Here is a 27,159-nt window from a genome sequence, read left to right on the forward strand (position 1 = left end):
ACCTTTTCAAATCTCATAAGCTCAGCAGAGTCAGCCCTGGTTAGTACTTGGCTGGAAGACCACCAAGGAAGTCTAAGGTTGCTACACGGAGGCAGCTGATGACAAACCACTGCTGAACATCTCTTGCTTTGAAAACTCTACGAGGTTCCTGTACATTGGCTGCAACTTGATGGCAAGGGGAGAAATGGTACCTAGAACTATCATTTATCACCACTCAGCTAAATTTCTTTCCCAAGGCAGAGGGAGAAAGAATAACAAGAGAGAATCTTGACTGAACAGAAATGTAACAGAGAACTGCTATAAAAATTAAATTGGTCAATGTCCAAGAGTTATTGAATGAACAGCACCTCCCCCCCCCCCACCATCTACAGTGGTAATTCCTAATACAGGAAAATTCAAAGAATAACTGAAGCAAAACTGTTCAGTAGAGTCTGTATTTTTAAAAGTAGTTTTTGTAGAGTTTATTCTTCACCTTTTTTTTCTGGATGGCTTTTCCAGGCCTCAAGAAATCTAGGTTCAGTTGTGCATGAATGTGCTTCATCTGTTCCACACAGCTCTCAACAAGGCTGGCTGTAATGAAAATCTGCTCCATTAAAAATAACTGCACAATGCACAAGTGACTGCATCAGGTAAATCTATTTCTAACCTATGAGTCACTTTTATGGAGTTCATATAACTAAAGCACTGTTATTTAAATGAAGCAAGATGTGAAATAGCTAAATTTTTTAAAAAAAGCCACAAGCTTATATTCAAACCTCATTCAATTAAAGATACTACATTATTAAATTTAAACACAATTTCCATTGCCAGTTTAAAAAGACAGCATTAACCCATTATCTTGCTAAAAATTTATATCTCACTTTTTTGCCAATTGTCTCCCACAGCAGTCAATAAGAAGTTTCAAATTTTCCTTGAAAACTCACACTGACACTTAGGCTACAAATAGCACTGGACACCTTGCTTAAACCTTAAAATCAGTAACATAAAAATGTTTAAAAATTTAAAATGTCAGAAGTAAGCTAAGTTCTACAAGATATACCAACTACCAAGTTCTACAAGATTCTCCACAAGTATTGTATTTCTTCCCACATGCAAATGCCAATCCTCTGCCTTCTCAGACTGCTTTTAACAAACCTTTTAATAAACTTTAGAAGATCCAACTCACAGAACTTGTAGAGCACATCTTATTTGCCCTAGTACTGGGAAACTGACCCTACCCCCCGCCCCCATTACACACTTAAGAAACTCATTGAAAGTATAACTCACAACAATAGCTCACCTTCCAAAGCACACTTCTGAGCACTTTTACTGATGGCCAAAAGGGGAAGTAAAGCACTTGCAGCAATGTATTTCAAAACATCTTTTGAGAATTTTCCTTCATAGTTCTACAAATAAATATGGCAATTGTCATACCACACTGAAAAATCAAAGAAATATACTGAAGAAATCTCAGCATTAAATGGCTTCTGTTTTCACATATATTGTTAGCAGTTCTGATTCCAACAATATACAAGTCTGATTTTATCCTTATTAAGCTAGGAAATTTAGGGAGAACCTGTTATCACAGAACAATCACTCATTTATTAGACTACAGAACACTAATGGAGCCAGTTTGGTGTAGTGGTTAAGTGCACAGACTCTTATATGGGAGACCAGGGTTTGATTCCCCACTAGTCCACTTGCAGCTGCTGGAATGGCCTTGGGTTAGCCATAGCTCTGGGAGAGGTTGTCCTTGAAAGAACTCTTTGAGAGTTCTTTCAGCCCCACCTACCTCACAGGTAATGTTCCCTGTAAGCCATGGAATCTTGTGAGCAAAAATTCTACATTGTGAGCTACTGGCATTAAAGTTGTGAGCTACTGCATAAATTAGTTTGCTCCATGGCTATTTTTCCTGAGCTAAGACAAAAATGTGTGAGCTGGAAGTCAATAATCTGTGAGCTATCTCACACTAACTCAATTTAGAGGGAACACTGCTCGCAGGGTGTTTGTTGTAGGGGAGAAAGATGAAGGCGATTGTAACCTGCTCTGAAACTCTAATTCAGAGAGAAGGGTGGGGTATAAATCTGCGGTCTTCTAAATGCCAATAAAATGTGAAACATGCATAGGTGCATTAAAGATACAGGCAGGTGAAGCTGTTAATATCCGCAAGCATGCATAGATTTCCCCCGTTTTTCATTGAGCAAGGATTTCTTCTAAGTTCAGCACCCCTGTAGAAAATAGACAACTTAAAGGGATGCATAGGAAGAGAAAGCATGGTCAGCATGATTCTGCTTCCAACTGATGCTTTAAGTTTTTTCCCTCTTAATACCTCCCCCACAATTTATAGGAATTAGAGGAATTAAAACAGCATCACAAACATCCTTGGTCACCCTACTGGATGACCTGCATCAAAAGATGAACACAAGGAGTGCAACTCTTCTTTCGGGAGATGGTTTGCACCTCATGAGGGTAGGAAAAAAATGTGTTTGATAAGAGCCTTGAAAACCTAATAAGGAGGACTTTAAACTATGCAAGACAAAAATACAAAGCCTAATATGATGCCAGTAACTGGAGATAAGAACGCTGAAATCTTGCAGAGAGTGGCACATATGCTAGGTAACGTTACTCGCAGGTAAGTACAGAAATGAAAACTTCAGGGAGCATAAAACATAGATTCTGATGTCACTACACTAATGTGCAGAGTATGGGAAACAAGCTCAAAAAAAATCAAAAACTCTGGCCAGTAATGTATATGCAGGAGCATTTCCAATTGTTTTTGAGCTTGTATGTATTTTGATTAAAAATCTGGAAGAGCAAAAAGGATTAACTGCAACTGTATTCAACTGAGATGGAAGGACTTGCCTTTTAAAGGCACATAAGGAAGAAAAATCTTCACACATGTTTATTAAGAGACAGAGGACAAGTATTCAACTGAGTCCTTAGACAGCTAGAATTCCTAATCATCCCTGGATTATTGATCCAAAACAGATATTATATATGACTGGCAATCCGTTGAGGAGAGATTGAATATTCATTATTTTTTTCAGCTATCTTCTTATGTGTAAACTTGCATTAGTATGGTCATTTATGGAAAATGGTTGCTATTTGATTTATGGACTTTTTGTATTTTTGTTATTTTGAGTACTTAATAATTTTGCACTTTTCATATAAGTCGTTATAGCATTTACACAGGATGTTCTAAAGTGGTGCATCGAGTCAGTAGTGGGCTGAATGAGAGTGAATAAACTGAAACTTAATCCTGAAAAGACAGAGATTCTCTGGGTTAGTTGAAAGGCAGACCAGGGTCTTCAGATCTCCCAACTTAGGCTATACTCTCATTAAAAAGCCTTGTTTTCAGCTTGGGAATGAAGCTGAACACAGCAGTTGCTATAGAAAATCAGGGGGATTGCTGTGGTTTAGAGTGCTTTTGCCCAGCTTCAACTGGTGTGCTACCTGTGCCCATTCCTGTCTCAGTTTGAGTTACCCACAGGGCAAAATTTGTGATGAATTATGCATTGTGGTTCAGTGCATTCCCATCCCTACTCATCTCGCTGCTTCTGTTGCCATCAAGTGAAAATTTCCTTGTTCTACTCAGCATTTCCCCCCTCAGTGACCCCCTCCTTCCTGTCCTATCTTTTAATTCTTGCTTTTATATTTTCATATATGCATTTTAGTTTTGGTTTTAATTGTTTCAATAATTTTGATAGGTTTTAATGGTTTTTAAGAAGTGATGTTATTATGTATGATTTTTATGTTAGCTGCCTTCATGGCCCTGATGAGAAAGGAAGAGTAAAATTTTGTAAATAAATAAAATCCAACACAGCTGTCATATCTTGTCTGCCCGTTAAATGATATCTGCAAACCATTTGCTCAAAGAAAGTATGGGAAAAGATTCTTTTCACTCTAATTGCCTGTCTTTTTATTCCCATTGATAACTCATCCTTTTCACCCTGACTGGTTACTTCTCTGTCATAATGCTTTCAAACTATTTTCCCTCTCAGTATACAGATCTTAGCTTGTCTTTTGTCTCCTTTATTCTCTGTATTAGAGCCTGAGATTCATGTCTACTTTGATTTTGCTACTCTTACACTTCTCCCTATAATTATATTCTCCTTTTTTAAAAATGCGGCAAGTGAATTCAGTACTTGCCCCTTTTCATGGTTCTTTTTTCATAGAGCTACAGTTATTACCAAATCATACTGACAAGCTATATTTTTTATTTCTACTCAAAATCTCTACCTTTGCACTGCTCAATAGCTGCTGCTGCTCAGATATCACAGTAGGTAGGTAGGACACCATTTTCTAGGTAGCTGAATACTAAAGGGAGTTGAGTCCAGCAGCACCTTTAAGACCATCAACGTTTTATTCAAGGTATAAACTTTCGTGAGCAAGGAAACAGAATTTCCTCAACCATTACATATAGATAGAGGTTGGGTGGATTAGTTGTGAGGAAGGGCTAGTTCAGGTCAAGATGCAGAAGTAACTGGGTGAATAGAGATTCAATTGGGTAAGCTATGTTGGTCTGAAGCAGCAGAACAAAGTTTGAGTCTACTGGCACTTTTAAGAGTCCACTGGCACCAACAAAATATGCTGATTTACTACCATTCACAGATCTTACCAACTGCCTTAATCCTATATCCACAATTGTAGATCCTGGCAACTAACCCCTTCACAACCTCTACCATATGTTGTAATGGTTGAGGAAATTCCGTTTCACCATATCTAATGAAGTGCGCTTGCACACGAAAGCTTATGCTTTGAATAAAACCTTGTTGGTCTTCAAGGTGTCACTGGACTCAAACTTTGTTCTGCTGCATCAGACCAACATGGCTACCCATCTTATCTTAATGTCAAAGTATCCTGGTCTTCCACCCCTCCTTCTAAGCTATAAGCCTTTGGGAGACTGAACAATTGGGGGGTGGGGAGTGCTTGAACCTGTTTACAGGAATCCATAATTCCCTTCCTTCCCATTACTCTGATAGCCTGCCTACCCACCCACCCTGCTCCTCAGTAGTCTAGGTCACCAAAAGTGGGCTGATGTTTATGGAGTAAGTATCCTCCTTCTCAATCTTCTAAATCTTACAGCTAGACCATGGGTTTTGAAACAAAGCACTAATTCAGTTTCTCAGGCCAATTATTTCACCTTTTCATTTCTCTCTGAGAAAGGAACAGATGGAATTTATAAACTAGAAGATGGCTGTTCCTGGCTCCTCTCAACTTGCACAGATTGCTTGGAGTGAGCTTGATTTAACTCTTTCTTCCCCAGTTGGGAGGGTTTGTTTTTACCTATCCTGAAATATAGGGAGAAGAGTGTCCCATATTTTCTGACAGCCTCTAACCAGTGAGATTTATTGTTCTACTCTGGCTTTTCGGGTCCCCCTTGTCAGAATATTAAAAGTTATTCATAATGTCAGCACAGAAAATGGGTCCTCAATTGATCACTGTAAATGGGGGTGCTTTCCTTCCTGTAAAACTTTCATTGCCTGGTTCACACTGAGGTTGTAAAATAATCTGTGTATGTGTTATGTATGTTATCAAAGGGCATCCCAGATTTCCTTGTCATAACACAAGGAAGCAAATGGAACATCTTTGGTAACAAAGATGAAGAAGAACAGGGACAGGTACCATTACCACATTATAGGAAATGTATGACATTGCACTTATTTCTAGGGCCTTAAAACATCATCATCATCATCATCATCAATTTTTATTTATATCCCACCCTCCCTGCCAGAGCAGGCTCAGGGCAGCTAACAACACTACATCGACTTGTAACAGGCTGTCATGGGGAAATGCCAAAGGTTAATCAACCCTTTGATAAAGCCAAGCACATACCAAGCTTGATTCCTTAACATTCCCACACCTGTGTGCATTCTTGCCTCATTTTCTTTTACCTTGGTCTCACTTTCATTAGTGATTTATTTTGTGATCTACAATGTTTAATCAGCTTTCTATTTCCTATCTACTGCCAGGGAGTGCACATTTGCATAAATTTAGGTCATTATTTCTAAACAGCCTTCAATCCAAGGGATGGGGTGGGCTTAGAGAGTCAGATTGTGATATCTTCTTCCCATCTGAAGCTCACATAGAAGTTTGCACAGGCAGAGAATGAACCAGAAGTCTGTACAGGGCTCTCCTCTCTTCTAGTTGTTAGAACTCAAGTCTCAGTGAATAATAATAATAAAGTAAATACATAAAAAAATAAATGCTGTATTTTGGTCTCTAGCATGATTTGCTCAGCTTCACATTTCCTCTTCTTAATAATCCTTTTACATTAAAAAAAATTGACAGTTAAGAATGACCTGCTGTACTCCAAAAAGCTCATTCCTTTAGTGCTTAAACTGAACCTTGGATTTCTTCTTCCAAAGCCATGACTCATGCTGTTCTAATCCTATCCTATGCAGTTCTTCCGAGTCACTGTGGCTAAGTTGGCTCCCCTCCTTTTTTTCCTCTTGAATTTCATGCTGTTCATTTATTTTGTCCATTCATGTCACTATGATCTACCACCTCTACCCATCCTTTTTCTTCCTTATCTTGACTTGACTTCTTTGCCTTGCTTTCAGCTTTTTCAATGAACATGAATGTTCACAACACATCAGGAAATCAGATTACCACTATGTTACTCAATCATTTTACACCATTTTGTCTTCACCTTTTCTTCACTGTTCAAGGAGGTGTGGTTCTCTCTATAATCCCAGTTTTCATGGCAGCACAGAAGCTGACAGAAAATCAAGCAAATAGTTTTTATGTGTACTCTCAAGTAACAAGTAGTACTATATACAAAGTAATTTTAAAAGATATAAAAATGTACTGCCAGTGTATTTCAAGGCACTGATCATGAACAGAACAGAACATAGATCATGTTTGTGTTACACCCTTTCTCATTTTACCTACTATAATTAAAATCACTATTAAGTTGGCATATGTTTGATTTAAATTGAAACGGAGAATCATGTCAGTGGTTCATTTTAAGGGAAAGAAATCTGAAGAGGAATGGGCTTGAGGCTGTAGCTAACTGATTCATGTAGCATCCGAAATGAGGTTCACGTATCTTTTGTCTTAAATCTGGGACTAAGACAGTTGCAATATAGTATATTTTTCAATCTTGTAGCTCTCCAATGAAAGTAATACTTTCACCAGTCATCTACAGAAGAACTCAAGGCAAGACTAAAAGGCTCAAAAGAGATTAGCAGAAGCACAATATATTTGGGCACAGAGAGAAAACCCACAGGACTGTGGGCAATTGACCTGGTAAAAAGAGATTAGAACACCGAGGCATGAAGTGTTGTGGTATTTATTGCTAGTCCAAGGCTCAAGATAATGATTTAGATGGCAGAAGATCAAATAAAAACTTTTTTTACAAGAAAGGCAGAGGGAGAACTACCAAGGAACTAATGTCTTCTTCCAAGATATTGATCAGCAGTGAGTAAGATGGCACGGGGGATCTCTTAACAAGAGCTTGAAAAGACTATATATGAATAGCTGTGATGTTGTTAGTAGCATAAATTGTACTATGGGTAAAATGCAGCAATGATGGCAAGACTTTTGATCGTCCAGACAACACACCTTCCTACAAAACCCAAATCAATTTATGTGAGTTTTAAAATTTTCAATTACTTACATATTATAGAGAAACACAAGTAAAGCTAATGAAATAAACTTTTAAGCATTTTAACTTCTAGTTATTTATTGTATGTTCCTTTCTGTTGTAGACCACCCTGAGCCCTGTTTGCAGGGAAGGACAGCCTAAAAAAATTAAATAAGTAGTCACATTTGTACTGCATAGGTCTTTCAAATTAAGTTTGGTATCCTATGCACACTTACAAAAGAACAAGCCCAACCGAACACAACAGACTCTACTTTGGAATAAGGATGCCTAGGACTGGGCTGTAACTTCCTTCCCATATGGCTCAGTTTGGCAATCCAGCATTTATCATGTGACCACCTCTGTCATTTATGAAATGCTTATGTCTTTATTAAAATAAAAACAGTCATAACTTTTGCTAAGCTTGAGGTAAATTTTAGCATAAGTAGCAAAACTGAGGAACAATAAACTTCAATCAAAATTCTTAAAAGTTTCTACCTGAATTATTGATTCACAAAGTTGGGCTACAGATGTTTGACTCCCTTCATCTTCATCTAGAAGGAAAACTACAGTTGGGTGGTAGCAAGCACTCTCTTCGTTGTGAAGCACTCTCTTTCCTTCCTCAGAAAAAAGAACGGCCAGGAATTGCAAACAGGCTACATGCAAGCCAGGGTGACTAACAGAATGATGCACACATTCACATACTGTATCTAAAAAGACCAAAAACATATAGACTTTTTGCTGCAGTACTTGCACAGAGAAATATAATACTACTACACAGTAAAAATATTATGGGCTATAATACATTGAGTTTGAAATGCTCTCTTTAGCCAGATTTAATTTGCATTTTGGACACCTGACTGGCATTTCTCAGTTTTTCAGTCAACTATAGGGTTCCAACAGAAGCTGTTGATTACTGTTCGTATCTTGAACAAATTCAGCAGAACAATCTTTTGCCAAAAGCCATATCCCTCTGGAGGAAATCATAGGAATGTGAGGGCCAGTTATCCTGAGAAAGATTCAGCAATATTTCTGTATGAAACACATTTCAGATCTTATGAAAAAAAAACAATAATATTGTTAAGCACAACCATTTGGAGTAGTAAGCATACTGCTGGACTTCGACAAGGGTGACTGACAGTCACTATAGCAAAAGTTTAGTTATCTGGAAGATTATTATCCAGAATGCTCAGTTAATTGGCCACACCCAGATAGCAAGCTCCCACCTACTCCCACCATACAATTTTGTCATTGGGCATGCAAGAACCCCACTCCAGCAGGCCATGTTGATGCCTACAGCCATTGCTAGGCTTCTGACAGCTGATGTCATACTTGGATGCCTGCCTTGAATGGCCAAGAGCTAGGTCTGCCAGAAGGTGCAAAACTTCCAAAATCAGCTGCACAATACTTAAAGGAAATTCATTTATGCCTGCATATAACTCAAGTGTGGCTCTTGCATCTGATGGTAAGCAGAAGAACCTTGTGTGTAGTTTACCTTCATATTGTCTAGTGCAGGAGTGTAGAACTCATTTGTTATAAGGACGGATCTGACATAAAAGAGACCTTGTCGGGCTGGGACATGTGAGTCATAAAATGTAATGCTAGGTAGTAGAAATATAGTTTATAAAAGACGCAATCACAATTACTTTTTTAAAAAAACCCTTAAAATAAAATATGCTTAAAAGTTAAGCACTGTTGCAATATTTTGCTTATTTAACAGTTTCTGATAACTGTCACCTCTTGCTCTGAATTACTGCATCAAAATCTGGAGACAATGTCTGTGCTGTAGCAATCTTGACTATGCCGTTAAGGTGTTTATCTTTAAGTTGCAAACCTACTTTTGATTGACAATGATTACAGAAATCTCATAGTCAATGCTTTGAGCCTAAGACCCAGGGGAAAACATGAAATGGCTGGGCATTTTTAACTTTTGTACATAAGTTACTTCATGCGCTGGTCATCCAATGGAGAAAATAGAAGCTTTGCTCTGTAGTTCCTATGTGATTCAGCAAGCTTGGCAAAGCAAGCTGTGAAGGAAGGAAGAGAGAGGGGGGAGAAAGCAGATGACAGTGACTTGCTCGTGGGTCTGATAGGAGCCCTCCGGGGGCCTGATCAAGCCCTTGGGCTACATGTTTGACACCCTTGGTCTAATGTGCTGCCTTAAGAGCCTAAGCAGATGCAAACAATGATGGGGCTTCTGTACTTTTAAACAGTTGTTAAAACAGTTGTAACAAGCCCTGTGGTGCAGTGGTAAGCTGCAGTATTGCAGCCCAAACTCTGCTCACATCCTGAGTTCGATCCCGGCAGAAGCTAGGGAGTTTGTAAAGGAGAAAAGGTAGCCAGCTCAAGGTTGATTCAGTCTTCCATCCTTTCAAGGACGGTAACATGACTACGCAGCTTGCTGGGGGTAAAGAGTAGATGACTAGGGAAGGCAATGGCCCTGTAAAAAGTCTGCCGTGAAAACGTCGTGGTGCGACATCACCCCAGAGTCGGAAACGACTGGTGCTTGCACAGGGGACTACTTTAAACAGTTGCACAGAAGAATTTTCAACGGGTCCAGCTTTTCTCCCTTACAAACTAAATTCCATTCATCTATGTGACTTTTAAAAAAATAGCAATGGTCTTGTTAAAATACCTGTGAACACAATGTCTTTTTTTAGCAAATAAAAAAGGTATCAAAGCAAACAAAAAAGTTACTAATCAGTCAGGCATCACTTGTCAATTCTACTGATGCTACATCCCTTTGAGCATTTAATATAAAATGATTAGAACTTATCCTTGCTTCTTTAAACCTTGTAGCTACAAAGGCTGAGGGAGGGAGATGTTACCAATTACTGCAGTCCAGTGCTTTGCGAGTGCTGCAGTCACAGATGGGAGAGAAGGACGTCCACATTTTCTTAACAGCATAGCCAGAAGGCTGAATAAGTCTTCCCAGGCTTGGTGAACTGCAGCAGATAATTCAGGCTCTGCCAATTAAACACACAAATAAGGAAGTACACAGATCTTAATGCAGAAGCATCTTCATAACTTACAATTAAGTGAAATTAAATTACTTGTTGCAACTAAATGAGAATGTGTCCATAAAGCAAAGCGTTTCTAGTTTCATAACTTATGAGCCTGAATTAAGGCAAAGACAAATGACTAATATTATAAACAAGCATTTTAAATTCAAATAAACCATCAAAATGGAAGAACATACATCTACTCCACCCCCCTCCTTTTTTGGTAGCAAAACTTTAACACTGCATGATAGCCATGAAATGAACAAGAATGAGGAAGAAGAAGAATTGCAGATTTATACCCCGTCCTTCTCTCTGAATCAGAGACTCAGAGCAGCTTACAATCTCCCACGTCTTCTCCCCCCACAACAGACACCCTGTGAGGTGGGTGGGGCTGAGAGGGCTCTCACAGCAGCTGCCCTTTCAAGGACAACCTCTGCCAGAGCTATGGCTGACCCAAGGCCATTCCAGCAGATGCAAGTGGAGGAGTGGGGAATCAAACCCGGTTCTCCCAGATAAGAGTCCACGCACTTAACCACTACACCAAACTGAGGATTATCAGGAAAAGCAGAAATCAAAGAAGTGTAAAGAAATTACATGTGTTGGCACTACAGCAAAGACACAGCTTCTTAAAAGACACACTGGAGAAATAAATAGGCTAACTGGAAGAACAGCAGGAGCCCAATATGGAAGAGGCTGCAGCTCAGGAGTATAACATCACCTTTGCATGCAGGCAGTCTCAAGTTTTAACACTCAATATCTCCAGTTAAAAGGATCAGGTAGTAGGTGATGTGAAAGACATCTGAGACCATTATTATCATCATCATCATCATCATCATAATCACTGATTACAGTATTGTCTACTCTGACTGGGAGTGGCCCTTTAAATAATAGTAATAAGGGCTACTCCCAGTCAGAGTAGATAATACTGATGTTGCTAGATTAATGGTATGACTCAGGATATGGCAGCTTCATATGTTTTAGAACATGGCAGGACATGCCCACCCCACACAAAGAAGCTCCCCAGAAATAATTCAGAGTAACTAGAATAACTTCTCATGGTCCACAGGATTCTGATCAAGAATGGAGCATTTAATAGTAAATGATTATAACTCATTCTTGCTTCTTTAGACCTTGCAGCTGCTAAGGCTCTGAGGGAGGGAGGTGTTACCAATTACTGGAAGTCCAGTGCTTTGTAAGTGCACTCCCTCTTCTCCAAATTGGTCCTTGTATCAAGTTGCTCTCAATACTCTTGTTGGGTTATTAAAAGCAAAAGGGGTACTTAGTTACTAGTGATCAGTGTTCCTTAGTTACTAGTGATCAGAGTTAGTGTGAGCTAGCTCACAGTTTTTTAGCCTCCAGCTCACTGATTTTTGTCTAAGATCAGGAAAAATGGCTCCAGAGCAAACTAATTGTTGCAGCAGCTCACAACTTTAATGCCAAGAAGTAGAATTTTTGCACACCGGACTCAACAGCTTAGAGGGAGCATTGATAATGATATGTAAAAAACAGCTGGAGAGGCTTTAGAGGCCTTTCAAATATTTGCAGAAGCCAGAAACCACACACACTTCTGGGTTTTCAGACATACAGCAACACCAGTCTATGCATGGTGTCCTCTGTCTCACTTTATTAAGTAGCTTGAAGTGGGCAGGGGCATCAAGAGAGTTCCACCCCCCCCACTCATAGCCTGAGGAGCTGCATTAGAGTCTCAGTTTTTAGGCCCTGTCAAACATCACTACTGTTTGGAAGCCTTGAAGGAGTTTGATCAACACTGACAGAATAAGTGAAGATCTGCAAATAAGATTACAGATCTAAATCATTTGGAAGGGCAGAAGAAAAACTGTGGAATCAATCAACTGACAGATTTCATGCCCCAAGACTTGCAGCAATTGATTTTCCTCCTTTACCATAATAAAGTTACCTAAGCCATCCTTTGAACGAATGGAAAGGACCATGAAAGTATTTGTTAGGAGAGGTGTCAATAATTTATCCTGCATCACAAGCTGAGTGTCTGCCAACAAGCATGACTGCAAGAGTTGGGACAATGATGAGATAAACTGCAGTAAAGATAAAACCTGTTGAAAGGACAAAATAAGTTGGTTTAGACACCTGCAGTACATTTCTGCAATAAACTAAACTATTTTTGTCATGTATTTCAGAAATAAAGTTAACAGATGTCAACCTTAAAAAGCCTTTTTTTAAAAAAAATTAACCTAATAATCAACATATGCAAAAATCATTACTGCTAAAAATTTGAAATCTACAGCAATAAATCACTGTCAGACACTTTCAGGCTACAAGCCTATATATAAGTATTTGGGATTCTGGTTCACTGAATTCCAAGGAAATGTGTTGAATTTTCATTATATCTGATTTCAAATAAAAACGTTTTGAAGAAGTCTATTAATTTTTGGTATGCTCATTTGCATCCCTGATGTACAAAAACTATTTCCTCTTTCACATGATTCCAGGCAATCAAGGATCACACAATGAATTTAATACTGTCATGGATTCAAATTTTGCTGTGACAATGAAGAGATTCTTCATCCGCCTAATGCCCAACTTCTTGAAAACAATTTTGGTGCACTTTTTAAAAGTTTCTATTTGTACTATTTCAGTGTGTTTTTCTGTGAGACTTAATACTTACTAGGTAAGGTATATGGAGCCTAAATTCTCAATCATTTTATATATGATTGAGCCTCCTTCAGAGGGGAGGCCAGGATATAAATCCAATAAAATAAATAAGTAATAAATAAGCAAATTTTAATTGACACATAATATTCTACATGTCACATTATTTTTTAGAAAGATATCTATCCTTCTTAACATAGCAGACAGAAACCGATATGATGCATTATTTATCTAGCTCATTCTCACTTCATTCACCAAACAATTTATACTGGAAGATGAGATCAAAGGACCTTTCATACTACTGCTTTATAGTCAGTTGTACTGCATAACTAAATTATATAACAGCCACCTAAGGCTCTGAAGTTTGTAGATTAAAATTATCCTCCAAATTATTGATGGAACCAAGATTTAATGCATACTGACATTTGCAGGCATGCCAGATCCTATTCCTCTATGCCAAATTTAATTTAAAAAAGAAAAAATGACCTAAAGATGGTTCTCTTTTCCATTTTCTAAAAGCAAGCATTTAGTTTCTCTTTTATGATTAATCTATTATGCCTTTCCTTCAAAAAGAACCACCACCCACAGCATAAGCCAACAGTTCTCTATTTCCAATGATTCTTGCAATATCAACTGAAAACAAAAAACTGGCAGGATAATGTGGTTCTGGTGGACTGTTGGCCTCCCCTCTCCTCAATCTATATATTAATGACTACTCTGGGTTAGTATCTATGGTGAATTCTCATGCCCTTCTTCTAGCTACCTGTCAGATCCCAATATTACTTTATGCAGATGATGCTATTCTTTTACAAAAGAATAACAGAAACACAAATGTAAAATAAGCATGCTAGAATCACTAACCTGAATTTTTGTGTACTCCATATGAGATGACCAAGGAAGAGGCGATTTCATTTCCAAGATACATCTCTCTATCAAGCCTGAATTTACAAGGCTGATACAAATCCCAACCCCCAAAAGACTCCATTAGATCAGCAGACATAGACATTTACTTGCACATAAACATGACATAATAAAATCTAGGCTGCCTTAGTGTTCAGACAGAAGCCCTACATATAGAAAGTATTGTTATTCCATAAAATCAGCATTTCAAACTCAAAATTTTGTCTCAAGTCATGAATGACTGAAGAACAGGTGCAGTCATATCCTTTTCACCATTGAATAACCATTATATACGGTCCTTTGTATCAGTGTAAATGCCTGACCATATGCATTCATGTGCAATTCATTATCCTCCCCCTCCAAAGAGAGGAATTTCACAAAAACCTCTTGTATTTGGAAAACGATAGAATATAAACACATTCCCAAATCCATCATATGGATTTTCACTTTTTTTTCACTACATACACACACATGTACAGACCATAATGGCTTGCATGAATGTAACTGCCAGCTTCTGCAAAATACTACATTTTAGGAGAGACGTGTCTGTTGTTGCCCTGAGTCCAACCCATTTAAAGCATTTATGTGTTATGGGACTGTTCCACAAGTACATATCCTTTCCATGCACAAGCACTGGATTTGGAATACTGACATATAAGTCTGCTTGACAGGCCCATCAAAGTAACTGGCTACCTGTCACTTGTGAGAAACCCTAAACAAAATAAAACAAAGCAGCTTTACTGTTAAAGGTTCCAAATCTGTTCTCATTCCTTGTAAAAATCACACAGTGAGTCAGCTAGCCTAATTTAAAAACATATATATCATTTTGAATTCTCATAACACTCAACAGTTGATCGATATCTGTAACAAAGCTCTGGGCAATTTTTGTCCTTTTCAGGCTGTTGTCTGCTTATAACCTCAGTAGTTATTGATCCCTTACCTACTGAGAGCAGTTAGTGTATGAGTTTGCAGAAGAACAATCCCAGTGTCCTTTGGAGCAACAATCAGCAGGTTATCCAGTAAGCCACACACAGCTGAAAGAAGAGGGGGTGTGACCACAGCACACTGATTAGGTGTAATGGTGGACTGTATGGAATCATATGGACTTGAGGATGGTGTTGTGGTGGTGTCACTCTGCCCTAGAACACAAAATTCAAAGAACAAACATTTCCAAAGCATGGTTATTTTGAGGTAAAGTACAAATTACATAAAGGAACAGAGTACATTCACAACCTGGACATAACTAAAGGAGAAGTCTGTCAGTGTCACTTGCTATATGAAACTTTATAAGAGCTGTTGTACATTCTACTTTGACAAAAATGTCAGCTGCTGTTACCATAATGGAATTATTTTCCTTTGGGACACAGAAAATAGGGTTGCACTGACTTGTAACTGATGTTCATTGAGCATCTTTTGTGTAGGCACACAGGGGACTGCATCTATGCAGGTCTGCTGCCAGAGAGGAACACCTAGTTTAAAACACTAGGGTTCCCTAAGGAACCATGTGTTGCTACCTGCCAAAGAACAAAAGCTTGGGGTGTGGTGCTGTATTGGGAAGTAAAGAGGTTGACAGTGGGTGAATCCCACTGGGCAAAAATAGGATCCAAATAAATATCCTTGAGGGACCACTCGTGGCTGGCAGATCTGGTACAGCTCAGAGAGTCCACCTCCATGTTCTAAGTTTTTGCTATATGAATTGCTTTTAAGTCAGCACAATTAACTACAGCCCAGCTCCAGATTAGTTCGGACTCGCATCAGAGTCATCTGGAACCTGTGCCACCCTGTTTGTTTATGTAATACATTGATGTTCTGTTGTCTGTTTGAGTAAGAACAGAGTAACCTTGCAAGATATCTGAAAAACAAGTCAGGGTGTTTCTAACTGCATGTAGTTTCAACACACTGATATGCAACAATAATTCAAGCCCTGACCATACCCCATGGATAGTAAGGCCCCAGTAATGCACTCTTATCCATCAAGAGAAGCATCCATCACCAGGATAGCTGTGTCCTGCAAAAGGTCAAATGGTAGGGCCTGCCTCAAATTGTCATTGTGTGACCACCATTAGAGGGATCTAAGGACCCATCTGGGAACAGAAAACCTTTTATGCTGTGAGTGGTAAGAGTGTCAAGAACCACAAGAGAAGTGGGGCATGCACAGCCATGGGGAGAATGGCTGCAATTAAAGTCATAAGCCCTAACAGTCTTTGTATAGACGTAGCTTTCTGAAACCTACACCAGTTGAAAGATATAGTTATCCCCTACATGGCCCAAATTCTTTTTGTGGGGAGCCATTGAATCTAGCACCAACCCAATGAAGTAGACCAGTTAGGCAAGGGTCAATTTGGACTCTTCCCAGTTTACAGCTAAGCCAAGGATCACATAGGTTTGAAGGGTGAGACTAAGGTGAGTATGTAACTCATCCTTACACAAACTAGCAGCAACCAGTTGTCAAGTAGAGGTAAATGGCATACCCCTTCAGGCTCAAGTATGCCACACAGGTGCTATGCGCTTGATAAAAATGTCAGCATATGCTTGCTGCTTGGTAAGACATCAGGCTGGAGTCAGATGCCAGTGATCTGTAACAGTTCATGACGGCTTCCCTTATCTGGTTCATGCCGGTTCTGTCCAGAGTATTGTGCCTATGCAAGATGACTCAGCACTGAGTGCTGACTGGTGCTTCTATATTGCTGCAATGTATATAACTGCGAATAGACTGTACTGTTCATCTCTGCTTTCAATCGTGTTGTCTGGCAAAGCACTTTGTCAGTGTATGCCAGCATAACTGTAAACTTGTAAATAAATGTAAATAGTTAACGCAAGTCAGAGTGCCACAGTTGCTTTCTATTATTAAGCCTCGCAAGTCCAGGGCATACCCGCAGATATGTCAACAGGGTTATAGGCCCAGCATGCTTCCACTGCACTTGCTCTGGAGGTTCTTAATGAGGCTGGACTGCTGTGGTGACCTGTGGCTGAGTGGAGCTGCTGCTGGAGCCGAGGTGGAAGATGTGCTCAGTCAGGCTTCTGATAACAGCTCGGAGGACAGAAGCAATTCTAGGGACCAACTGCCGAACAAAGACGACAGCATGGCCCAAGTACCGACTGCTCTGCTGGTGGAGAAACTCACCTCTACTAATTATAATGTGTGGACTCTTCGGATGGAACATTATTTTAAGCGTGAAGGTCTGTGGCTGTAAGCAGAGGCTTCCCTGAACCCACCAGCTGCTAGAGATGACATCAAGGATGAAAAAGTCCTCGCGACCGTTGTTTTGAGCGTGGCAGATGACCAGCTTGTGCACGTGTCTGGTAAGACTAAGGCTAAGGAAGCGTGGGATAGTCTGAAGGCAGTATACGTGCAGAGCACAGCTGGGTCTCTAGTAGCAATCACCCATCGCCTGTACTGGATGGTAATGAGACCAGGGGAGTTTGTGAGGGCTCATCTAAACACTTTGGCTCAGTGCTTTCAGCAAGTGGAACAGCGTGGAAAAACCGTACTGGATTAGGATAACGTGTTTATTATTCTCAGTTCCCTGTTGGTGGATTTTAACATGCTGATAACTTCACTTGAGTCTACTGAGGCGAACAGATTATCCTTGACTTACGTCACTGGACGGCTGTTGGAAGAAGAATCCAGGCAGAGGGAGTCAAGTTTCTCGGAGAAATGGCAGCGTTCCAGATCGGGGGAAGCGACTAAGGCCAGCTGCGAGACTGGCCAAGCAGAGAGCACAAAGCAACGTGGAGAGGCGTCTCAAGTTGCCCTGAAAGTACGCAGATGTTTCTGCTGTGGATCTACAATGCACCTGAAATGATCGTGCCCAGAGTGGAGGAAGGAAGGCAGACCTGGGGGCCGTCTCACAACTCTTCACACAGCCAGAAGGCCACACTGGTGGTCACTGATGTGGCTGCTGCACATGGGGTGTGGATTTTAGATTCAGGAGCGTCTCAGAACTTTTGCCAAGATGAATGCTTGCTACATGACACACAGTCCTCAACGCTGTAGCATTCGAGTCTAGCTGACGGCAGGAACTCTGAGGTACGGTGTCAGGGAAGTGTCACACTCCCAGCCCTTCATCACACATTCACGGAAGTGCTGTGTCCCTGCACTTGAGAACAATTTACTAAGTGTGCTTGCTTTGGACAAAGCTGGTTTTACTGTTACTTTTGCCAGCACCTCTTGCAAAATAACGAAGGGTGGTAGGGTGTTTGCTGTGGGAAGGTTGCAAAACAATGTCTATGTTATTGAAAATTTATCTGTGGGAGCACAGGTGGTAACACAAAACTTCATGATAATTGTGTTCATTTGCTCCACCGAAGGCTGGAGCATGCCAGTTTTAACACTATCAGCAAAACACTTGCTATCGTGGGGCATGAGGAAGTGAATAAGTGCAAGGCGTTTCTTGATTGTGAGGTGTGCAAACGCACAAAATCAAAAGCATTCCCGGTTGCCAGGAAAAGTGAAAGAGTGTCTGCAAAACCGTTGGCTTTGGTGCATGCAGATGTAATAGGATCTTACCCCAAAAGCCACTCTAATAAGAGGTTTGCACTAATCTTAACTGATGTTTTTTCCAGATTCTCATGGGTGTATGTGCTCAAAAAGAAGTCTAATGTGTTCACAACAATAAAATATTGGGTCTGCAATGTACAGAAACAACTGGATGAATTGTGTGCTTTGCAAACTGACATGGGGGGCAGCACCCAGTGCTGGTAGATTTGTCCTCTGTAACAAAAATGTAAAAATGTATTATATTGTTCATGAATAGACACATGAAAGTAAGTGTCCTTGAGATAAAGAACTATGACCCATGAACTTTGTTTTAATAACTGTAGAACAGAGACTAAAGACACCATTTGGAACTTTGTAATGAATAAATAATGGTTCAAGCCTTGTAGGTCTAATATCAGCCTACCTTCCCTGTCCTTTTTATCCACTAGGATAAGACCTGTCCTTTTTATCCACTAGGATAAGACCCCAGATGTACCTAACCTCACATTGAAAGAGCATTTCAATATGGGAGCCTAAAGGTGCTCCCAGTATGAATTGGATCAAATCATCTCCATAAATATATATTTTTAAGTTGCTCTGTAACAATATATTCCAGAAATTGCATGGCCTTTGTAAAAATGCAAGGAAAAATGGCCAATAAATCCAAGGGTCTTCACTCTACCAAAAAATGCTGCTGTCGAAGGTGTCTGGCGAGTGCTTTATATGCCTAGCGTATTTTAAGGAATGTAGCTTTTTAAATATGGACAGACAGAAATGGGTTTAAGGAGGCTAAAATAAGATGTCATAGGTTTAGATCAATTATATTACCATACAACCATTTGCTTTTATTCCTCTTTTACATTCTTAGATCATTCTTACTGGGTTTTCAATAACTTTGTTTGCAATGAATTCAGTTCATTTCTCTACTGTGCTTGTAATTCCTTTTTATTCATTTAGTTTTTTCCATCACTGTTTGTTTTGTTTTTATTTATTAACAAACCACTTAATTCCTTTTAGTTAAACCATGGTGTCAGGGTGTGTGCTTTAAAAGCTCATAAGTGCTGTGCAAACATTTAAAGGACTGTGAAGGGTTAACACCTCACAGAGCCAGAGAGTCTTGAGTGACAGGCTGCACCAAGGGATTTGATTGGTGTCAGTTGAGTGGAAAGACTTGAGTTTAGCCTTGACTGTGGAAAATTTAGCTATGACTGAGGAGAGTTTAGCTCTGACTGAAAATAGTTTCATACTGACTGAGGACCAAGAAGGCTGGCAAGGAGGAGTGGGTGGATCAGCAAAGACCTCCATTCAGCCTGGGAAAAGATTTTTTAGCTACATAGATCTTCTAGTTACAGAAGAGACTTCCTGCCCATTTGAAAGGATGAAAGCTCTAAAGAGTGTAGTGATTCTTGGTGTGAGAAGGTATTTGGGTGTTTGTTAACATATCCCTGCCTTCTGAAACCTGAAAAATCAGTTAAACCCAAAAAAGTATACTGGAGTATTTAAGAAACATTGAAACAAGAGCCTCTCATCTCAAAGATTCTGTGTGAAAAGTTAAAAACTCTCAATTTCTGGAAATGCACAAACTGTTGTTTGTGAAAATATTAAGTTACCTCAGAGTTCTTATTGATTTATCTCAAACATTTTATCCCTGATTTCACCTGACCAGAGGGTTAATCCTGCACCTGAGTAAACAAACAAAGATAGATTGTCATACATGGTGTCTGTCTTGCTTATCTGCCCAGCATCTACCTAATGGTGCAATGCAATAACCTTGTTTTCAAAGCATGGGGTTTGTGTTATGAATGAATGAGGATAGAAACCCTGAAACATGTGTAAGAGTATTTTTTGATCATGGCTATAATCAACAATTCCTTCCAAATAAATAAGATTATAAATGCTCTGAAGATCACCTTACCTTGAGCCATGAGTCGATTAACAGGCACTTCATGGATAACACTAGTAGGGGGAGAGTTGGATGTCTGTAATTCCGCAGCATTCTCCAAAGACAGTGCTGGTGAAATGATCTAAGAATGTAAACCAGGAAAAGTAATTTAATCTCCTCTACTGACATATTATGTCTTTATCAGCTAATTCTAATGGCTGCTATTGAAGGACCCTGTGCTTGGGCAGAAAGCCCTTGTGTATGTACATATGGAATGTATCACTGATTAACCCCCTTCAATTGCATCTTCATAACCAATTCCTAGCCAGCAGCAGCAGCTTTTGGGAGAAGAGGGGGACATACGGATAAAATTAGAGGATATCCTGGTGCATACATAAACCATACAAAGCCTCAAAGGGCTCTGCATGGATGCAGATAATGGGCAGCTCCAAGTAGGACCCATAGCCTTTATATGAGCCTTGACATTGCTGAGACAAGCAAGAAATCATAAGTGCAGCTGGAGAACATATTCTATAACAGAATACATACAACTCATTCACTAGTTAGAACAGTAAGGAATCCAGCTCCTTGGAACAGCCAATTCAATAATTTGCACTACTTTGATTATGTTTCAAATTGTAGAAGCTAAGCAGGGTCAAGCCCTAGTTAGTATTTGGATAGGAAACCACCAAGGAAATCCAGGGTCATGATGCAGGCAGGTAGTGGCAAACCACCTCTACTCATCTCTTGCCTTGATAACTCTAAAGAGTTGCCATAAGTCAGCTTTGACTTGATGGCACTTTTCACCACCACCACCATCTTTGAACTCACCACAGTCTCAGATGTTGATTGAGAACTTGGAGATTGGCTCTGCTGAGACAGGGGTCTCCAAGAGCTAACAGAGTCATCAAAATCTGAAGGAGAAGAGAGGGAATGTTAGTATATTCACCAACCCGGGTTACTTCTGTATTACCACTCTTTCCTCCCTTTTTAATCAAGAAAAGTGGTCAAATAATAGAAATGATTAACATACTTTCCAGGCTGAAAGTAGGCAGCAAAAGTTAAAATAAGTAAGTGACAAAATAAATAATGTAAATTTTGTACTGTGTGTCTTCTTTCCAATACTTCAGTAAGTCTCTTGGTTCTTAATTGTGTAGATACTGTGAGCCACCCTGAGTCCGCTTGCGGAGAGGGCGGGATATAAATCAAATGTAATAAATAAATAAATTAATTAATTAAAGATGACACATGATTCTTCTTTCATTTAAACATAGTATTGCAATTATGAGTACTATAAAATTGGTCTTACAGAAGCAGAGATTTTCTTAGGCACCTGTATCTTTTGACGATCCTGTTGCACTAGGGAAGCTCCCCACAATGCGGTAGGCAGGCAAAGGAGGACAGTAGTCAGGCAAAGAAAAAACTAGCAAGTCTTCCCTGAAGGCACATGTTAAGTGCTTTTCTCTCAGGCAATGGAATCTTTTGATCCAAATCACTGAGTTTACAGTTTCATTTTAACAGAAAGGAAGATTTTATACAGAAAATAAAACTGAATATATTTTAACCAGCATTTTTTCTGTCATAGTATATGTGCAAGGACAACAAGAATCCCTTGTATTTTTAATTACAAATGACAGGACATTGTAAAAAAAAAAAAGCACTACTTTACAGTTGAGGTGAATAAGAAGAAATCATGATACATGACAGACTTTATAGTTGTAGAAAAAACAAATGAGGTATATTCAGTTGGAAAAACTGTATTGGTTAGAATCTCAGAGGTGTCAAACTCATGGGGGCCAGATCTGACATAAATCAGACCTTGTCAGGCCAGGCCATGTCAGGTTGGGCCACGTGTGTACCTATTTAACATTAAGTAGCAGAAATATAAACTTTATAAAGGACATGGACAAACACAATTTTTTTAAAAAAAATATCAAAACATGGTTAAAACATTAGCATTTGGTCTTAAAGGTGCTTTCTTTGTTTTTCTCCCATGGGATTCAGGGAATGGGGCAAAGGAAACTCTGGCTCTTTCCTTCCTTCCCGAGCGGACTGGGGGAGAGGAGCCTCAGTCAATAGAAGGGAGAGAGACTTGACTCAGTAGCTCTGCTGTGCAACTGAGACAGTCTGGAAAAACAAACTCTCCCTTTCCCCTTTCTCCCCAAAGAAGGAGCCTCAGCCATTGGAGAAAATAGAGGCTTTGCTCTGTAACTCTGCTATGTGATTAAGCAAGCCTTGCAAAGCAATGTGTTATGCAGAAGGAAGCAAAAGATAGGGAGAAGGAAGCAGATGACAGCCAGTTGCTCGGGAACCTGATAGGAACCTTCTGGGGGGCCTGATTCAGCCCCCGGGCCACATATTTGAGTCTGAAAACTTCCATTGATCAATATCCTTAAGTAGTATGACAAATAAACTTCTGAATACTCATTTATATTATTGTGAAATTTAATTGATCTGTGATTGGAAATGCAACTCCTTTCCTCTGTGTTGTTTTATTTGTTTGCAGCAGTATCCTAAAGCCATTATTGCATTTGTTTTGTTCATATTCCATTTTTGAGACTTTTTGCAGCCACAATGACTAGACATTTGTTAAGTTACTTCACCTTTAAAAACAAACCATTGATTACACTGCAAGGATACTCTGTTGGGGAAGATTCTTCCTTATATTCACGCAAATCATGCAAAAGAGTAGGTGTGCTTTGGTTTGGCCTCTTCTACTTATTGTCCTACAGAGAACAAATCCTAACAGATATTTCATCCTATAGGCCATAAGGCATTATTATCGACACTGCTCTATATAATCAGATTTTACTAGTGATACAAATATTTTTAAAAGGTTATAACTTGCTTTTCGATACTGCTGAATCCCCAAGATGAGTTATAACAAGGTTAAAAAGCAGCAACCCACGATCAATATGTCTAACAAGTCAATTAAAATAGCATCAGAATCTTAAACTGGCAGATTCCAGCATGTAAAATTTTTAGCAACAACACAAACCATAAAATGTGTTATAGTTTAGTTTGCTGCTGCCAAGACAGCCTATCCAAAAGACTAGAATGGACTGTGCAACATGAACTTCCCTTTGGAAAGCAATAAAGAAAATTGGAAATAGTATCAAGACCCCATCCCTTGGGGCCGTCTCACCACACTTCTGGTGATGGGGACGCACAATTAAGTATACTTCGAGCACCCTGGCAGGTCTATCTGAAAGATGACCATCCTTGAGATACTATGGCCCTCTACTGTTGAAGGTTTTGAAGGTCACAACCAGTCCTTTGAATTAGGCTTGGAAACTAAACTGCAACTAGTGTATTTAACATTTAGATAGAGCAACCCACTCCTTCCAATTTATAGACTGCAGTATTCTGAATCTGTTGCAGTTTCTAAACAGTTTTCAAGAGCCCTGTACAGAGTCTGCTATAGTAATCTAACTTGGATAATACTATGGCATAAATAACCGCACCCTGCTTTGCTTGGATAACAGCTGGAGGTGTTTAACATGAGTGCTCCTGGTTGTCAAGTGGCTTTTCAGAAGAATTAACAGATCTGGGATGACCCCCAAACTGCAAATACAGGTTTTTAAGCATAGTGAAACCCTGAAGCTAAGATAGCCATCTGAAGATCAGTCAAGTCTCTGATCCAAAATCCTTCCATTTTGTCTAGATAAAGCTGCAATTTGTAAATCTCCAACCAGGCCATCGCTGCTCCCAAATACCAGTTCAGAACTTCCATTTCATTTACTATTTCTTTGCAAACTTCAGACAAAGATACACTATAGTTTTTGAAGCTGTGGGAAAACTTGTTAGAATGAACAAAGCTGTAAAGTAGTCATAGTCACCTCCAGGGCTTTTAAAAAAAAATTAAAAAAAACTTTATGCCAGTACTCTTGAACTGCAGATTTCACCTTTACAACAAAGTCATGATTTCAACTTACGGAGTCAAAATTTAAGGCATGTTTTCTCTGAAATGGAAAGTCTTACTTGTGTTTAAGTATCAACATGAGCAGGAACGCACAGGAACACGGTTTCAGATGGCTTGACATCAGGGGGTGTGGCCTAATATGCCAATGAGTTACTGCTGGGACTTTTCTACAAAAAAAGTTCTCTGTGAAACAATGGTGATGTCAGTGGGTGTGGCCTAATGTGCAAATGAATTCCTGCTGGGCTTTTTCTACAAAAAAAAAAGCCCTGTCTCAGAGATTTGCCACCAATAGGAAGTTGTAGCCAGTGTCAGTTCTGCATATACCTTTGATAGGTAAGGATTCTTAGACCAATTAGTTCATTCATAATTTACATTTTTAGGTGTACAATTTTTTAAATGTGATGTATAGCACTCATGGTCTGAGAGATGTTGCTGTGTCTTAAGTTATAAGAAACAACAGTTTGTACTTCCTGTGTGGAATTTCTTACAGCACAACACTAAGACCAACCCACAGAACAGAGAAATGGAAGTGCTTCCATAATCAGTCTACATACTATCTTTTTTCTAGGTCTTCCATTTGTACTACAAATTCATCCGATTGGAAATTCTAATTAATTTTCTTTACATCCCATTATCATTCTTCAACAAAGAAGGAACAGGTTTTCTAATATGCTTCTACCTCCAACTATGAACACAATAAAAACTCTGTAATTAAACTAAACCAAATGCAGTATTATTTTTATTCATGGGATTGTCCATGTCACCTTTGTGTCTAGCTGTAAGCTGAAAACAGCAGTCATAAGTAAGAGCTATATAGGGGGACCTGGGAAGAAATATTGAAATTTAAGGTTGAAAAGAGGCTACTTACCACTTAAACTATTTTTTTCTGCTGTCAAGCAATCTCCCAAGGAACAGTTCAGGTCAAATGTATATCGACCTAGGTAGCACTGTCTCACCATTTCATTCAAATGTTCATAAAAGTGATAATGATATAACAGGGCCTGCAGGGCAGGTTTTCCAGTCAGAGATAAGCCAGATTCTTCATCATGCACACAAGGTCCCTAGGAAGAGGCGGCAAAAGCTATAAAAATATTTCTTTTATGGGACTTATTCAACAGAGTTTCTGTGAGCAAGCAGAGTTTCTATGAGCCATGGATAACATGAATCTCTCAGAAGGCAGAAATATGACAGACCATGAAATACTTCCCAAGAATTTCACCTTTCATTTTAAAAAGGAAGTTTTCTAGTCCTTATGAAAGCAGGCACGTGAATCTTGAAAATGTTTCTAAATAAGATTTCTGGAGGTCAGAGACAGAGTTGCAAAATCTGAGTTGTCTATCTCATTTCCTCCCTTCAAAAACTGAAGCAAAAATATGCAAAAGAGCAAAGTTTAGAGTACAAAATGGCACACAATTTAGCAGCCTTGCTCAGCTAAATGGGTATGAGTCTGATTGGTGCTTTGATTGGAGACCTTCTGGGAACTCATCCATATACACTACTTTGAGTCCCAAAATAGGGAAAAATCAGGATTTCCCTGAAGTCAATAAATAATTCACAATACAAGAAATCAGCCAACTCTTGGTATATAGGTTACAGGAGTTATCTTTTCTACCAATCAGAATGTTGATTTATTACTGAGATATTAAATATGCAGTTTGAGGTCATACATTCATGACTTAGGAGACAGAGGTGTTATGTGCACAAGGAACTTCTGAAGAATCTAGATTTTCCCAGTGCTGGTAATTATATTTCTACCTCTTTGTTACACCCAAATATCCACTAGATTAACTATTTTCAGGTCTCTCTGTTATAGACAGCATTTTCAGGTCTTTCTTTTATAGACAGCAATGTGTATTGACTGATTCAAGTATAACAGCAGTCTACTCTGGGAATTTAGCAGCAGTTAAAAGAGATGATATGTAGTCCAACTTTTGATGTTCTGTACCTCTGATGCCAATCTAAAATTCCTGTGCCTAGTACTTTACAACCTACAGGATGAGCTTAAAAAGCACTACAGTCATGAGAGGTTGATGGAATTCCATTCCATGCTGCTTAATGTAGTGTCTTCCACGAAGACGGATTCAGGTGTAGGAGTGTGCACAAGAAGGCGGGGGTCAGATTGGGACATATTGGGCTCCCCAAAATTTGAGATTCCTGAAAAAATTCAAATTCCAATACCGGTATGGTATACAGGTGTTTTCATAAATTGCAATTTTTATTTTATTTTGTTTTTTTGATCCATTACACCCTATGGGACTATTATAGTCAATGGGAAATCAATCTGGGGGTATCCACAGGTCTGTTTGGTTTTGTTTTTAAGATAGAGGCACCAAAATTTCAGCATGGCTTCTGGTGCTTCTCCTAAAAAGATCAGTTTAAAAAAGAATGGGGGTCCAGTTCTATGGGTCCCAAAAGAAGGTGGCTCTATCTTCCACTGTTTCCACTGGTGGTGGTGGGGAAACAAAGACTGATGCAAAACCAGAGAGTCTGTGCAGTAGAAACTGAAAGGGAGGATTTTTCCATGCCCAGAAAAACCAGTGCCACTATGGCAATGCCAGTTTAACAAATCCAAGCAAGGAGAATTATAAGCGCAATTGTAGGCAAAAGGCACTGCCTAACTTGTAGAAGCACCCCTTGCTTTGACTTGAACCAGAGATCCTGTAAAAACAGACCAACTGAGAACACTCTCTGCTTGGACTAAAAGCCAGCCAAGGCTCTCCAAAAGGGTTTCTGTCTAAGGTTGCAAAACAGCATCCTCAAGGCTAATTCCAGTCTCCTGCC

The 27,159-nt window shown here is 39.3% G+C and overlaps 1 protein-coding gene across 2 annotated transcripts in view; it reads right to left on the reverse strand.

Moving 5' to 3' along the window:
• RTTN (rotatin) overlaps nucleotides 1-27,159 on the reverse strand; it is a 120,413-nt gene that overhangs the window by 17,243 nt on the left and 76,011 nt on the right. For both annotated transcript variants that reach the window (XM_060244065.1, XM_060244064.1), the window contains exons 33-42: nucleotides 25,247-25,439; nucleotides 21,288-21,370; nucleotides 20,490-20,598; nucleotides 15,035-15,233; nucleotides 14,056-14,146; nucleotides 12,485-12,638; nucleotides 10,393-10,530; nucleotides 8,063-8,274; nucleotides 1,280-1,385; nucleotides 473-570 (exon numbers count right to left, since the gene is read on the reverse strand). In XM_060244065.1, the coding sequence (XP_060100048.1) occupies nucleotides 473-570; nucleotides 1,280-1,385; nucleotides 8,063-8,274; nucleotides 10,393-10,530; nucleotides 12,485-12,638; nucleotides 14,056-14,146; nucleotides 15,035-15,233; nucleotides 20,490-20,598; nucleotides 21,288-21,370; nucleotides 25,247-25,439 (1,383 nt within the window). The remainder of the gene's footprint in view (nucleotides 1-472; nucleotides 571-1,279; nucleotides 1,386-8,062; nucleotides 8,275-10,392; nucleotides 10,531-12,484; nucleotides 12,639-14,055; nucleotides 14,147-15,034; nucleotides 15,234-20,489; nucleotides 20,599-21,287; nucleotides 21,371-25,246; nucleotides 25,440-27,159) is intronic.

The sequence above is a fragment of the Heteronotia binoei genome, chromosome 7 (genome assembly GCF_032191835.1).
Source record: "Heteronotia binoei isolate CCM8104 ecotype False Entrance Well chromosome 7, APGP_CSIRO_Hbin_v1, whole genome shotgun sequence".
NCBI lineage: Eukaryota > Metazoa > Chordata > Lepidosauria > Squamata > Gekkonidae > Heteronotia > Heteronotia binoei.